At 36.0% G+C, this 17,405-nt stretch overlaps 1 protein-coding gene across 1 annotated transcript in view; it reads left to right on the top strand.

Annotated features, from left to right (window-relative positions):
* LIPI (lipase, member I) overlaps window positions 1-14,208 on the top strand; it is a 98,839-nt gene extending 84,631 nt beyond the window's left edge. The window contains exons 9-11 of the mRNA XM_005863490.1: window positions 422-530; window positions 4,149-4,325; window positions 14,121-14,208. Of these exons, the coding sequence (XP_005863552.1) occupies window positions 422-530; window positions 4,149-4,325; window positions 14,121-14,208 (374 nt within the window). The remainder of the gene's footprint in view (window positions 1-421; window positions 531-4,148; window positions 4,326-14,120) is intronic.
* The last annotated feature ends 3,197 nt before the right edge of the window (window positions 14,209-17,405 follow it).

Genomic DNA, 17,405 nt, shown 5'->3' with positions numbered 1-17,405 from the left:
GCAACCAAGGTACATGCCCTTGACCAGAATCGAACCTGGGACCTTTCAGTCCGCAGGCTGACGCTCTATCCACTGAGCCAAACCAGTCAGGGCAATAGGTAATATATTTTTAAAAATAGTTTAATTGACCTAAATTCTGAAAACTTTTGGTTTGCAGAAGAGTTAGTATTCACTAATTATTTGTTCACCTCTTTACCATACCCATGATGTCTGGCAGGCTTTGTCATTTCTTATTTTCATGAATAGTTAAAAATTGATAAGAAGTAAAATATATTATCCATATACCAAATAAGTGCCTCTTGACATTATTTACATATATAATATGTTCTTATGTGTTTATATATATACATGTGTATCTGTGTATGTGCCAAAACAATTTATTTAAAAAATGTGAACTATATTTTGTATTTTTGTTTTGTAGCCTATTATTTTGTTCTCAGTGTAATTGTAGATAACACAATGATGGATGGCTATATTACATTTAAATTATTAAACCAGCTTGGAAGGGTTGAAGAACCATGGCTCTATAAGTAAGTATAATTTAATATTATTTTTATTCATAAATTAAATGTTTGGTTTTTTTTGAGCATCCAATTTGGAAGATAATCTAAATAGTGTGGGTTTTCTATGCAGGGTGCTTTCAAAGGCATGGAGATAGGAATGTTCCTAATTTCAATAATAGCACACAGACTATAGTCCTAGAGCAGTTGTTTCACACTTGTTCAGAAGTCAAATAAATTGTGAGTCTTGATTACCTTTAAAACATCATGTTCTGTGCAGAACACCATGAAATATTAATGTGTTTTACTCAAATACTTGAATTCGTGCATTTTAAAATAACAGAATATAAAATGTTGAACACTTACCTATGGTAAATCTGTCCATCTAAACCTGGCCAATTAATTTATGTTTTTATTAACAATTATTTGCTAATAAATTTAGTCATGCTTTGGGATTTAAACTGTTTTAGATTCCAGGAAAGTAAGAGACTTCTACATGATCTTTTATTTCTCCTTTGAGAAATAAAAAATAGAAATATTTTTTATTTCTAAAAATTCGATTTTTATTTCTAAAAATTAAAATAGAAATATTTTCTTGCTGTAAAAAGCATGTCCTATTATATAGTAGCAAATTAGAATCATCTATAATTATATCACCTAGGGATATTTAGATTTACATTTGGTTTACTGGTATAGTCAAATTCTACACCTTTCCTTCTTTACCTCCTCTTTTTCCTCTTATATCTTCTTATACATACCCTTGTGCACACACATGTTTTTATTTAGCAAAATTACGATTTTATTGCAAATGTGTTCTGCATCCTGATTTTTATATAAGCATTATTGTGTGATCATTTCTCTATGTTATTATAATCACATACATTAGCCCAGCCAATGTGGTTCAGTGGTTAACCATCAACCTATGAACCGGGAAGTCATGGTTGGATTTCTGGTCAGGGCATATGCCTGGATTGTGGGCTACAGCTCTAGTAAGGTGCATGCAGGAGGCAGTTGATCAATGATTCTCTCTCATCATTGATGTCTCTATCTCTCTCTTCCTCTCCCTTCCTCTCTTTGAAATCAATAAAAACATATTTTTAAAAAATCACATACATTAAATATATTATTATGCCAATATAGGATTTTAAACAGGGGATAGTAATAATGGATATTCAGGTTGGAACAATACCCACTGGATGAGTAATGGGGCAATTAGAGTGGAACAATATCAGAGAGGTGACTATTGTAATAATTGATATGATGGGGGCATAAACCCAGTAAATGGAAATGGGTTTTTAGGATTTAAATAGATCTATTTTTATGATTAAACATGTGAAAATGAAGGAAATAAACCAATCTAGAGTGACTTCAAGTTTTAATCTTTATGACTATTTAAATTATGGTGCCATTCACTGAGCTAGGAGATGTATGGAAAGGAGTCAATTTAATCAATAAAAATTCTTGAGAGCTTCTATAGGACAGGAACTGCACTAAAAATTGGGGGTAAAATTTTGGGCAAATTAGAATTTTTTTGCATAACTTGTCTAGTACAACAGATAGACTTTACAAATATATAGTACAAATAAAATGATGTTCATCATTTTTCTATTCAAAGAATTTTAATGAATATCCACATGGATGTAGGCACTGTGCTAAATGCTGAGGATCCTACATAATAAAAGCCTAATTTGCTAAGTGTCCGGTCATTCGGTTGGCCGTTCAACCAATCAAAGCGTAATATGCTAATAATATGCTAAGGCTGCTCAACCGCTTGCTATGACATGCACTGACCACCACGGGGCAGATGCTCCAGCCAGTAGATTAGCTTGCTGTTGGAGTCTGGCAGATCAGAACTGAGTGAGATGGGCCGGACACACCCTGGAGCCCTCCTGCAGTCCCTTCCCAGCTGGCCTACCTCCTGCGTCCCTCCCCAGCCCCAATTGTGCACCAGTGGGATCCCTCAGCCTAGCCTGCACCCTCTCGCAATCTGGAACCCCTCAGGGGATGTCAGAGAGCCGGTTTTGGTCCAACAGCGGAACAACCAGTGACTATGACGTGCACTGACCATGAGGGGGCAGATGCTCAATGCAGGAGCTGCCCCCTGGTGGTCAGTGCGCTCCCACAGGGGGAGTGCTGCTCATCCAGAAGCTGAGCTCACAGCTGGTGAGTGCAGTGGCGAGAAGCCGGCCTAAGCCATCAGTGGGACACCCCCTGAGTGCTCCCAGACTGCAAGAGGGTGCAGGCCACGCTGAGAGACTCCCCTGCATGCACAAATTTCATGCACTGGGCCTCTAGTGCTGTGATGAGAAAAATAGATATGGTCCTACCCTCATTAAGCTTACAGCCTAATGAAGGCTATAAATATAATGAAATAATTAATAAAATATGTTAATATAATCTATTCATTCAAAATGTCTTAAGGAACATTATAATGTGTAAGGAAACATAAAATTGGGGATGAGGATTATTTAGTGGGGCCACTAAAAGTTTCTTTAAGGGTATTTTACATTTATTGGTTAAGAATGAAATGATGAACTAGAGTTAGTCGGCTTTGCTGTATTCCAGGCAGAGACTGATACAGACAAAGATCTTGAAGCAGGAGGGATCATAGGCCATTTCAGGGGCTGAAGGAAGTGCATTATGTCTGCAAATGGAGTCAGGGAGAGAGGTAGAGAGAGAGCACCTAGGTTTTGTAGGAACTAGATTTGTAGGACATGTTTCAGGATTTATATTTTATTCACTGGGAAAATGAAAATCACTCATGTGTTTTAACTGAGGCAATCTGGTTGGGTCAGGATTGGATTTTTATTTTGTAAAAACAGCTTGACTACCATGGATTGGAAGCAGGAAAGACAGGGTACTGTTACAAAAATATGGGCAAGAAACAGTCTTGAGATAGAGGATTTGTAGTGGAGGTGGAGAAATGAGGATGAATTCAAAGCAGATTCAAGAGATTTCACAGGTAAAGTTAGTAGGAATTTGTGATAGATTTGATGGAGGGATTGAAAAAGAAGATAATATCAAAAATGAACCCTAGTTGTCTGGTTTGGGCAATAGGCAGTGGTGCAATTTAAAATGGTGAGGAAATTTGTAAATTTAATGGTTTTTTTTTTTTTTTAATGAGAGGTAGGTATTGGGGAAGGTGTCCTTTAGATTAATGTTCTGGGTACATTATAAATGCTCAGGAAATTGTACTTATTAAATACTAAATTTATTTTCCTTTTGAATATCAGGCTTTTAGAATTATTTACAAATATTTGATAAAGTAGCAGAGAACAACAAAGGATTATTATTTGAATATCCACTCCATGATAGCTGTTCAGGGGTCTATAAAAAGAAGCATAAGATGACTTCTCTAATTTCAGACAAATGAACAATCTAACCATCTAGTCAGAAAGATAAAATTTCCCAATTTACCCCAAAAAAGTATTTCCAAATGTTGTGTATGGGGATGTAAATGTTGTTATTATTTTGTTTTAAATTACTGTATAAATTATTTTAATAAATACTTTAACAAACACTTATTGTTTGGCCTTGTCCTAAAAAATTGGCCTTTTTCTATCCTGCATTGTTAATATTATATTGATTTTAGAGTGAAATTATATTTCAAATTACTAATACGCTGAGTATATAAATTTTTCTGTTTAGGAAGAATAAATCATTTTATAAACTTCAAGAAGCCAAGATTCTTGCTCAGTTTTTAAATGATGTTGTAAATATTTCAAGCATTGGTTTGGTATATTATCAGGACTCTAATCAGCAATGTTGCACATGCCAATATAGCATCCAGCGTCTCATGTTAAAATCACTTACATATCCAGAAAGGTAAGAACATTCAAATTCTATTTAAATAGGTCATCTTTTAAATTTGAACATATTGGCTTGCTAAAAAATGGTTAAGAATTCCTGTACTCAAATATCGGTTTATTGTGTATTTCAAGATGTATCTGAAAGGTGTAAAATGAATTCTGTTCTTTTTGTTTTTTTTTTTTTTATTTGGATGAGATTCATTGGAATTGCATTATCCAAGTGAGGGAAAACACACACAATTATCTCATAAGACATAACAAAAATGAAAAAAGTAAGCCAAATGTCTGCCTTAGAAGTTTATCAATACTTTCTTTTTTTAAAAAAAATATATTTTATTGATTTTTTACAGAGAGGAAGGGAGAGGGATAGAGAGTTAGAAACATCGATGAGAGAGAAACATCGATCAGCTGCCTCCTGCACACTCCCCACTGGGGATGTGCCCACAACCAAGGTACATGCCCTTGACCGGAATCGAACCTGTGACCCTTGAGTCCGCAGGCCGACACTCTATCCACTGAGCCAAACCGGCTAGGGCTATCAATAATTTCTTATAATTGCATATGTATTTAGAGTGGTTTAGAGTTCTTAAATACAATCTTTTAGATGAGGTCCAATGGCTAAAAACTCTATAATAAGACATGGTTACATGAGATGTAAATGATCATGATTTTCAATGATCTTTTCTTTTGCCTAACTTTATAACTTTTTATTTGAGAAGAGAAAAATGTCAATTTTCATCTTCTGTATCTAAGATTCTACAGTTTGCTGGAGATTCAACCCCAAGAATATGCTGACAGGAGTGAGACTCTAGCATGTGCACAATAACAGCATGAGGCGAATCTGACTTTACACTCTAATTTTATAGTCACCTGTCTTGGCTTGTCAGAAATATCACAAATATCTTCATTCCAAAAATTGTGACACCATCATTACTGTGCGGGTACCATTTTTTAAAGACAAGAGACTATCGGTATTTTTCTAAGATCATTTAATATGTTCTTCTTGGTTTCATGTCCTCACAACCAAAGAGGTCTTCCCACTATCCTTGTCCACCTGGTGTGGATGCACATGTTCGCCATGGCAGAATCCGTATTTCCAGAAAAACACCCATGTGAAGCACTCAGAACTACTGAGAGATCTTTAATGAGTTGATCAACTGCAAGTATGAATATATGAATTGTTCTAATGCTGTGCATCAACCAAGACAGGTTTTTGGATTGCTAGAAATCTCTCCTCTTTAGCTGACTGCAGCACTTCAACTTTATGTCTCTGTATATTTCTGTGTTGATATATTTGAATTCCTAAATGCCTTTCTATGAATGTTGAACTTAGTAAGAATTTTTGAATAATCAATAATAAAAATATTCATTTAGTTGACATTCATATCAGTAGAGGAGAGTTGGGAAAATTATTTGAAATATAAGTTATTTTGTAACTTTTGGTATAAGATTATTTGTCATTCAAAAGTCAATAAGTAAGATAAGTAATTATAATGGAAAAAATCTTGGGATAATTTTACTGTCCTTTTCCTTTGATTTAAATACTTACAAAAATATAAAAATATATGAATATTCTTAAGAATATTAGCAACATCATTCCATGACAAAGTATATTGGAGGGGGTTATAGGGTCATGTTTGAAGGGCTAAAGGGTTGAATGGCATGGGTCCACTTATATATGGGTACTATTTTAAAAATAAATACACTGGAAAAATTTTTGAAGATTTGTGACAATTTGAAAAACTGCAGATGAACCACATAGCTTAGAAATAAAAAAATTAAAAGTTAAGTATGTCATGAATGCATATATATGTAAATAGCTTCTCTTCCTTGTGATTTTTCTAATATTTTATTTTTTGTAGCTTACTTTATTGTAAGAATACAGTATATAAAACATATAACATACAAAATATGTGTTAATTGACTGTTCACATTATCTATTAGTAAGGCTTCTGGTCAATAGTATGCTTTTAGTAGTCAAGTTTTAGGAGGGTCAAAAGTTAAACACAGCCCAGTGGGTGTGGCTCGGTGTTTGAGCATGGAGCCATGTGCCCAGAGATTGCCGGTTCCATTCCTGGTTGCAGGATTGATCCCTGGTTGGGGTGTGCAGTAGGCAGCTGATCAATGTTTTCCTCTCTCTCTCCCTTATCCTTCCCCTCTCTCTAAAAATCAACATTTTTTTTAAAAAAGTTAAACAGATTTTTGACTGCTCAGGGGATCTGTACTCCTAACCCCTGCATTGTTCAAGAACAACTGTATTTTTATAATCCCCAAAAACTAGGTTTAAAGAAGCCAGGGTTGTTGCACCATCATATTTTCCTATTCTCCCCCATTAATACTTCTGTGAGCATAAGAAATGTGAGTATGCCTAATATAAGGTGACAGAAGATGGTTTGACTTTGGGTGGTGGGGACACAGTGCAGTATACTGATATTTTATTAAAAAAAAGTACACTTTAAACCTATATGACCCTGTTAAACAATGCCATCCCAACAAATTTAATAATTAAAAATATCCATAAATAAAAAGAAAGGTGAGTATGAAGAGTGAAGTTAGAGTCTATAGTTATCATTCTCTGTTTCTGTTTTTTCCAGGAATAAAGTCTTCTTCCTATAGTAGTATATCATAAATGGAAAGAGAAACAAAAAAGATAACTCCATAGTGTAGAAGAAGCATATAATGTAAATCTTGGCCAGACACCAGACATTTAGCTAGAATCTCTACATAAAACAACATAGAAGCTTTAATGAGAAAGATACATTTAGTTCTATACATGTGAACAGTGAAAGGAACCAAAGGTAATCCATCCATGTGTATCTAGGCAAATGCTAGAACTGGATACTCTTGTCATTATTTAAATCTTTGTAGAATCGTGAAGCTTATTCATTGCAGTAGCTTCAGGGTCACTGTCATATAGATAACAATATGACCATAATGTCCCTGAAGCTTTGCAACATTGTAGATATGGTTATAAGCAATTTTCTCTTTCTAACTATAAGTAAACTGCTGCCATCTTTTGTGGAATATTCAACTTAGTTTTTCCTTTATTGTTGGACTAGAAGCCCGGTGCACAAAATTTGTGCATGGAGGGGGTGTGTGTCCCTCAGCCCAGCCTGCACCCTCTCCAATTTGGGACATCCCTCTCACAATCCAGGACTGCTGGCTCCTAACCGCTTGCTTGCCTGCCTGATTGCCTCTAACCCCTCTGCCTGCCAGCCTATGCCTCTAACTACTCCCCTGCCTGCCTGATGGCCCCTAACTGCCTCTGCCTGCCAGCCTGATCGCCCCTAACTTCTCCCCTGCCAGGCTGATTGCCTCCTAACTGCTCCCCTGCCAGCCTGATCATCCCTAACTGCTCCCCTGCTGGCCTGATCACCCCTAACTGCCTCTGCTTCGGCCTCTGCCACCGTGGCTTTGTCCGGAATGACATCCAGAAGGTTGTTTGGTCTAATTAGCATATTACACTTTTATTAGTATAGATACTTTATTTTTTCTCAATGTTTGCTTATCAGAAACACTGGCTATGCATAGACAACTCTCTGTACTTTGAACACTTTCCTTGTTTTATATTCATAAAAGAAATATCAAGGTGGGAGAACCTTTTCATTTTTTTTAAAATATATATTGCCTCTGCCTGCCAGCCTGATCGCCCCTAACTTCTCCCCTGCCAGGCTGATTGCCTCCTAACTGCTCCCCTGCCAGCCTGATCATCCCTAACTGCTCCCCTGCTGGCCTGATCACCCCTAACTGCCTCTGCTTCGGCCTCTGCCACCGTGGCTTTGTCCGGAATGACATCCAGAAGGTTGTTTGGTCTAATTAGCATATTACACTTTTATTAGTATAGATACTTTATTTTTTCTCAATGTTTGCTTATCAGAAACACTGGCTATGCATAGATAACTCTCTGTACTTTGAACACTTTCCTTGTTTTATATTCATAAAAGAAATATCAAGGTGGGAGAACCTTTTCATTTTTTTTTAAATATATCATTGATTTTTTACAGAAAGGAAGGGAGAGAGATAGAGAGTTAGAAACATCGATGAGAGAGAAACATTGATCAGCTGCCTCCTGCACACCTCCTACTGGGGATGCGCCCGCAACCAAGGTACATGCCCTTGACCGGAATCGAACCTGGGACCCTTCAGTCTGCAGGCCAACGCTCCATCCACTGAGGCAAACCGGTTACAGCGGGAGAACCTTTTCAAATCTTCCCCCTCAATTCATGATGCTTTCTTTTTGATACAGAAGTTGGTGAGTTAATAGACAGCTATTGCTTTCTCTAAGCACTTATCTTTTTTAAGTGACTTATTATAAGGGAAAGGAAAGGCAGACAGATGTGACCACTGTTATATTTGACTCATTATCTTCTTAATTATGGGTTATGTAGAGACATTATATATAACTCATTCATTAGGGTGAAGTCATAGGGATATGCCACAGAGAAAAAGGTAGCATGCATTGTAATTTTAATAGACTATGAATATTTACTAAATTTATAAAATATAAGTACAATTATTTTCTACCCAGGGGGAAAAAAACTAAAATACATTGTAGTGTTTAGCAAAACTCTTACTATTTCCTGCTGGCTGGAGATGCTAACAGATGCTTAGACAAAATGTACGCTTTAAGTTTAATTACCTAGATAATTGTCATAACAATTTAGTTGCTTTTCCTATTTAGATCTGTCCAAACAGATAATGTGCAATTAATGAGAATTAGCACTGCTAAATTATTGGGAACATGTGTAATAAAAATGCAATGCCTTATGGTACAGATTAAACTGTTAAGCACTCAACCAGTAATTATCTCTCTGCAACAGACTGTGATAGAGACTGCAACATAGTTCTCTTCTAGGTTTTTCCAGGAGAGCAGTGCCTTCGAATGTAGGGACTGAGAAGGATATTCACAGTGGAGGGACCTGGTATAACTTCCTGAGAAAAGTTGGACTAAAGTTACCTTTAGAAACTTAACAGTAAAGCGTACTCTTTTAGGCATAGAGTTCCATGAGTTTGATAAATTCATTGAGTCATATAACCAACCACCACCATCCAGATCCAGAGCATTTCCATCATTCACAGAAACTGCCTTGTGCTGTTTCTTTTTTTCAACCTCATTCTCCACTCCTACTCCCTGGCAATCCCTGTACCTGGTTTTGCCTTTTTCAAGACATTATATAAATGGAATCATATAGTTGTAGCCTTTTAAGTATGGCTTCTTTCACTTAGCTTCATACATTTAAAATGTACCCATATTATTTCTGATATCAATGAAAATTTTGGATGAATAGTACTTTATGTATGGATATGCCAGAGTTCATTTATCCATTCACCAGTTGGAGGGCATATGATTTGTTCACAGTTTTTGATATTTGTCTCTGAATAAATCCAACATAAGTATTTGCATGCATATTTTTATGTTAATATAAGTTTTTATTTCTGCTGAATAAATATATATCAGTGAGATTGCTGGGTCATATTGTAAGTATATGTTTAACTTTATAAGAAATTGCCAGGCTGTTTTTTAAGTGATAGTACATTTTGCATTCCCACTGACCTTTGTCAGAATTCCACTGTTCTCCTGCACCCAATACTATACTTTTGTCAAATTTATTGTTTGTTTTGTTTCTGTCTTCACTATTCTAATAGGTATTAAGATATCTCTTTGTGTTTTTAATTTGCATTTCTCTAATGACAAATTATGTTATGACCTCTGCCACTTTATTAAGGGTATTTACATCTCTTAACGTAATATGATTGTTATGTGGTTGGGTTTCAATTTATCATCTTGCTATTTTGCTTCATATTTTTTCTATCTGTTCTTTGTTTCCATTTTTCTCATTGTCTGCCTTCTTTTGTGTACATTGAGTAGTCTTACGCTTTCATTTTCTCTTTTGTGGGTTTATTATCTATAACTCTTTAAAATTTATTTTAGAGGTTTTTTGGGGGGATTTCTATTATAATCTTTAGTTTATTGCAGTCTACCTTTAAGTGAATGTTACCACTTACCATATAACATAAAAACTGTATATAATATAATTCCACTTTTTTCATTCTAGCTTTTGTTTTGTTGTTGGCATACATTTTACTTGTACATATGCTAAAAATTCCAAATGCAATGTATCATATTTTTAAAGAGTAAAACTATTAAAATATTATAAATAATTAGGAAAACTCATATATTTATTCACTTTGTTATCATTTCTGGTGTACTTCTAAACCTTATGTGGATGTATACTTTTATGTGGTACAATTTATATTTTAACTAAAGGAGTTCCTTTAAGATTTTTTGTAGTAGAGCTAAAAATTCCAAATGCAATGTATCATATTTTTAAAGAGTAAAACTATTAAAATATTATAAATAATTAGGAAAACTCATATATTTATTCACTTTGTTATCATTTCTGGTGTACTTCTAAACCTTATGTGGATGTATACTTTTATGTGGTACAATTTATATTTTGACTAAAGGAGTTCCTTTAAGATTTTTTGTAGTATGGGTATGCTGGTTGTTATTTTTTTTTTTTTCAGACTTCTGTCTGAAAAAGTTTTTTGATGCCTTCTTTTAAAAGATAATTTACCTGGTTATAGAATTCTAGTTTGACAGATTTTTTTTTTTACTTTGACTTTAAAGATGTTGCTGTGCTGTCTTCTACCATGGATTTATCCAATTGAGAAATTTGTTACTATCCTTCCTTTGTTCCTATAAAGAAAATATGCTCTTTTCCCCCCTCTGGTTAGTTTTAAGATTTTTCTCATCACTGATATTAAAGAGTTTGATTATGTGACATGTAATTTTATTCATACCTCATGTGTTTTGAGTTTTTGACCTTCTTGGGTCTATGATCTTATAGATTTCATCAAGTTTTATTAAAATTTGTAACTATTTTTTGAAATATATTTTTCTGTGTCCTTTCTTTCTCCTCTCCCTTTGGCGACTATTTCAAGTTTATTAGGCTGCTTGAAATTATCCCACAGCTCACTATGGTCTGTTAATTTTTAAATTTGATTCCTCTTTTACTTCCTTTTGAATATATTTTGTTGCTATGTCTTTAAGACCACTATTCTTTTCTTCTAGAATGTCTAATCAGGCATGAATCTCATCCAGGGTACTTTTCATATCAGACATTGTAGTTTTCACCTCTAGAAGTTGGATTTGGGTTGATTTTTTAATCTTTTATGTCTCTACTTAACTATTTGAATGCATGGAATACAGTTATAATAATTCTTTTAATGTCCTTGCCTGCTGATTCTTATATCTGTGCTAGTTTTGGGTTAGTTTCAATTGATTGACCATCATGTGGGTCCATTTTCTTGCTTCTTTGCATGCTTGGTAATTCTAATATTATATTATAAACTAGAGGCCTGATGCATAAAATTCATGCATGGGGGGGGGGACTCCCTCATCCCAGCCTGCACCCTCTCCAATCCGGAACCCCTTGCAGCAGTCAGACATCCCTCTCACAATACAGGACTGCTGGCTCCTAACCGTTCACCTGCCTGCCGGCCTGATCCTCCTAACTACTCTCCCCTGCTAGCCTGATCCCCATAACTGCTCTCCCCTGCTGGCTTGATCCCCCTTACTGCTCTCCCCTGATGGACTGATCCCCATATTTGCTCTCCCCTGCCAGCCTGATCCTCTTAACTGCTCTCCCCTGCTGGCCTGATCCCCCTGACTTCTCTCCCCTGCTGGCCTGATCCCTCTGACTTCTCTCCCCTGCCGGCCTGATTGCCCCTAACCACCTCTGCCTTGGCCCCACCACCATGGCTTTGTCCAGAAGGACATCCAGAAGGTCGTCTGGAAGATGTCTGGTCTAATTAGCATATTATCCTTTTATAAGTATAGATATGTGAATAGCAGAATCACTTAATGGCAGAGGTAATTTATCTATTAGTAAGTTTAATGACATAGTTGTCCTACTATGGCAAGTTAAAAAATGAGGTGGAGCCCTGGATGGGTGGCTCAGTTAGTTGGAGTGTCATCTTGTACAAGAAAAGGTTTCAGGTTTGATTCCTGGTCAAGGCACATACCTAAGTTGTGGTTCAAAGCCTAATCAGGGCACATACTGGAGGTAACAGATCACTGTTTGTATCTCACATTTATGTTTCTCTCTCTCTCTCTCTCTCTCTCTGTCTTAAAACCATTAAAAAAACATAATCACATGAGAATTTTTAAAGAAATGAGGTGGAGGGAGATCCAGAACACTGAAGGCACATTCAGTGAATAAGGGATATAGCAGAATAAATAATTGATATAAGTATAGATAAATTTGGGTGGGGGAATGATAAAGTCATTCCTCTACTTAATTCTTAATAATGGAGAAAGGATAAACTTGATTTTTCAATTATATTCTGATCTCTAATTTATAATAATAAAAGTGTAATTTGCTAATTAGACCAGACATCCTTCCGGACGACCCTCCAGAAGAAGCCGGGGCTGCAAGGGAAGCCCAGGTCCTGGGTGCCAGAGGGAAGCCGGTGTCAGCACCCGGGGGGAGAAAGGCCTACTCTTGCAAGAATTCCGTGCATTGGGCCTCTAGTAATGTAATAAAGAGATATTTTTGCTAAATCTAAAAAACCTTATGAGATTAAGATACTATCATTTTACACTTACTGCTATATTATCTATGATAATAAAAGCGAAATATGCAAATCGACCAAATGGCTGAATAGTGGAATGACTTCCGGACGTCCTTCTAGACGACCTTACAGATGATCTTTCAGATGAAGCTGGGTCTGCAGCCATGGGATCGAGGCAGCTGCCGGAACTGTGAGGGAGGAATCGAGGCTGTGAAGGCCTACTCTTGGATGAATTTCATGCATCGGGCCTCTAGTTAACAAAAAAGTTTTAACATACATTTATTATTTTAAATGTAAAATACTGTAGTATTGTATATCAGGTTTTACAATTAGATATGAATGTCTATATTTTATCATTTTCAAATATATTAGCAGAAATAGAAAATAGGTTTATTTAAAAATTGAATAATTTAGCCTACCTGTTGAATATTTTAAAACTTTATTCAATGATGTCTTAACCAAGCTAGAAGAAGACTGGGAGCAATGTGTCTCTTGAACTAGATAAGTGCAAATGACCATTTAAGGTGAACTACCAGCACCTATGAAGTTGAATTACCCCATTTTCCTTGACTAAGTTCTGTTGCTGATACAGAAAATTTGTATTTATTGCTACCATTTTTTTCTTTAGCTACTTTTCTGAACCTTTGCCAATCTTGTCTTATTCCAGTTAATTACTTTTTTTTAAGGTTTTCAAGATATTAGCAAGAAGATAAGTAGACAAGATGCCTGATTTACTTGACTTCTCAGAAATCTTCAAATACCAACTACACAATCTCTCCAAGATATAGAATACTTTACACATTATTTCCATTTTAGTGGGTGGCAAAAATAATTGATTAAATCATATTGCAACATTTGTCTATGCTGTTCAACCTAACTCTTCCATAGTGACTATCAATGATGCAAGAGGTGGCCTGACTACTGAGATGAGTTCAGGTTTCAGTTATTCAATTATTTGAGTATCCAACAATATCTACCACACATTGTAAATATTCCAATGAAGCAGCAAAGAGAGAAGTGGAAACACACAGAATCTCCCCTCCTGCCCCATGTGTCTACTTTATCCCAGTATAGCCCAATAAGAGAGTGGAAACCATGACATAGGCATGTTCTAATGCCCAGCATTTGGAGAACTAGTTGGTTATAGGCATAACATATCCTAATATTTATGAGAAGAAAATAAACTTTGTTGTTTTACCAAGAGTTTTTATTCCTTTCTCTTTCTCTCTCACAGACCACCACTCTGCATGTACGATATTGTACTTAGAGAAAATGAGGAGGTATTTCTCAATCCACGCACCTGTATAGCAGAGGAAATATAGCATGCCTTCTTCCATCAATTGTAACAACTTGTTTGTGAAGTAAAGAAGTTGTAATGGGAACAGTGTAATCAGTATTTTTTTTAGAATGTACTGTTCAATCTGGGATTCAGATATTTCTACTTAAAAATGCATATGGCAAAACATTCTGAATATATAAATGTACTGTTCAATCTGGGATTCAGATATTTCTACTTCTTAAGAATGCATATGGCAAAACATTCTGAATATATCCTAAAAGCTGTTTATTTCTGTTTACCTCAATCAACTGTTTATCATTTAATTTTCCCTTAATTGCTTATCCTATATAATAAAAGCCTAATATGCTAAGTGTCTGGTCGTCTGGTCATCCATTCAACCAATCGAAGTGTAATATATTAATGATATGCTAAGGCCGCTCAACCACTCACTATGATGTGCACTGACCACCAGGGGACAGACAGTCGACTGGTCAACCAGTTACTATGATGTGCACTGGCCACCAGGGGGCAGATGCTCTGACTGGTAGGTTAGCTTGCTGCTGGGGTCCGGCTGGCCCCACCCCTGATCGGTCCCCACCACGGGACCCCACCCATGCATGAATTTGTGCACCAGGCTTCTAGTTAATAGATAATGTCATTAGAATAAAGAGAAACATTGTTCCAATACACAGTCTAAACATTCTCCACTTCTCAGACTGCAGTGGTAAAATAAATGAATATTTTTAAATTGTAAATTTGTCACTTGGATAAGTCACTTGGATTAATGCAAATCTTATAAACACAAATACACCTTCTGTTTAGTGGTCTATTTAGAATTTTTATGATGCTTTGTACATAAAGATTTTGTTCCTATGGAGCATAATAATCTATGGGTCCATAATATTTAAGGCCAAATCTTAGGTCCACTACTACTGATGGTGTTGTCATAAGTAATTAAATTTACCTCACCATGTTTCAGTCACCTAAGAATTTTTGTGAAGATTGATTCAATACTTTGACTAGTATCTGCTTATAATGATAATAATAAAAATGATAGCTAACACATACATTACTATATTCCAATTCATTTAATTGTTACAAAAATCCTATGCAATTGGCCTTGTTATCTCCACTGATAAAGAAACTGAGGCACAGAAATGTTAACTAACTTACCCAGGATCATAAACAAAACCTGAATTGTAAGCTAAAAAGTGTGGGTCATGTGTCCATATTTTTAAACCCTATAATATGTGTTTCTCCACAGTTTAATATATGTTAGTAGTTATATTTACAAGTATTACTTTCAGAGTAAATAATGTAAATGTCCTTGGCATTGTCCTTTTTGCCTGTTCAGTTCAGGAATCCCTGGCCTCAGGTCTCTCACTTATGTGTGAATGCTCCCAAGGTCTCTTTTATGTATGTTTTAAACCAATCTATCAACTTAATCTCTAAGCTTCTGAATTCCTCCTTTATTAAGGGGAATTGCTGGGGCTGCCTCAACAAACTACCACAGACAGAGTGGCCCAAACAACATATATTTTCTCAAGTTCTGTAGGCTAGAAGTTTAAGATAGGTGTCATCAGGTTTGGTTTTCTCTAAGGCCTCTTTCCTTGAGTTGCAGATAGCCATCCTTTTAAAAAATAATTTTTAATTGATTTTTAGAGAGAGGAAGGGAGAAAGAGATAGAAGTATTGATGAGAAAGAAACAACATCAATCGGTTGCCTCCTGCACACTCCCTGCTGGGGATCGAGCCTGCAACCGGGCATGTGCCCTGATCAGGAATCAAACCAGTGACCTTTTGGTGCAAGAGTGGAAGCTCAACCACTGAGCCACACAGGCTGGGCAATAGCCACTATCTTGCTGTGTTCTCATGGTCTTTCCTTTGTGCATGCTGTCTCTAAATTTCCTCTTATAAGGACACCAGTCAGATTCGAGTAGGGCCCACCCCAATGAATTCATTTTAATTTAGTCACCTCTAAAGGCCCTATCTCCAAATAGTCACATTCTGAGATACTGAGGGTTAGGAGTTTAGCATATGAATTTGGGGAGGGGTCATAGTTCAGCCCATAATACCTTTTATGACTCATTGGCAATGCTGCCGGCACCTCTACTGTCTGACAGTCGTTGAAAAGAGCTCCTTCAGTTTTTACTACAGCCATTCACTTCAGGCCTCCGACTCAAGACCAGAGACACGTTCTCTCTCACCTCTGTCACTTAGGCATTTGCTCACAAATTTCCCACATTCTTAAACAAAACCAAGAAATGTTAGGTAGTTTCACTTTTCCAATCCCTTCCCACCCAATTTCTTGGCAAATATCCCCAGAAATGTTTGAATCTCAGTCAGTTACATTAGTTACATATAAAATGAAGAAATAAAAGCATTATACGTATGTTGCTAGCAGCAGAAATCCTGCTTTAGTCTTGGTTGCGTTGGGCCTCTTGATAACAGAGAATCAGTAGCCAACTTATCTTCCAACACATTAAATGACTCCATAACCCTCATAATAAAAGTTCTTTGACATGGGTGATAGAAGCTTTCAAGGATAACTCGAAGATATAAACTTATAAAGTGTTGTTAGGTTTTCGGTATTCTAATTCTTTACACTTTTATTTTGTTTGTTTGTTTTTTTCAAGGTAAAAGTTAACAAGGGAAGGGAGCCTTGGAACTTGTCTTGGTGGTGAGGAAAATAAACTCTGACACTCAAGTTTATAATCTTCTAGGAATATTTTAATCATATTTATTTTTTTTGAAATTTGTGGAGATCATAGATCAAAAATAGAAGAAGAAAAATATGTATTTTCCAGAGGCCCATAAAGAAGTACAGATGTTCTATAGCAGTGATGGCGAACCTATGACACACGTGTCAGAGGTGACACGCGAACTCATTTTGGGTGACATGCATCGACAGAGACAAAAAATTGCATAATTCAAATATTTGTCTCTCACAAAGGCCAGAGTTGGGCATCACTCGAGTAATATTATTACTCACGTTACTCATGATCAATAATGCAATTCTAAAACCGGATGTAAACATGTACATCGGTGTTGCGTAGCAAAGATACATAGTGAAAACATCCAAGATACATTGTTCCAATATTGACATTAATATAAAAAGGTTAAGAATTGCACTATAAAGAGATTAATCTTTACTCATGACATTTTATTTTTACTCGAGTGACAAAATGCCCAATTCTGGAAACGGCCTCGTTATTGTCAACATGTGCCTCGGGTAAGCTTC

The sequence above is a fragment of the Myotis brandtii genome, unplaced genomic scaffold, assembly GCF_000412655.1.
Source record: "Myotis brandtii unplaced genomic scaffold, ASM41265v1 scaffold179, whole genome shotgun sequence".
NCBI lineage: Eukaryota > Metazoa > Chordata > Mammalia > Chiroptera > Vespertilionidae > Myotis > Myotis brandtii.
This window is presented reverse-complemented; position numbering and strand designations above follow the sequence as displayed.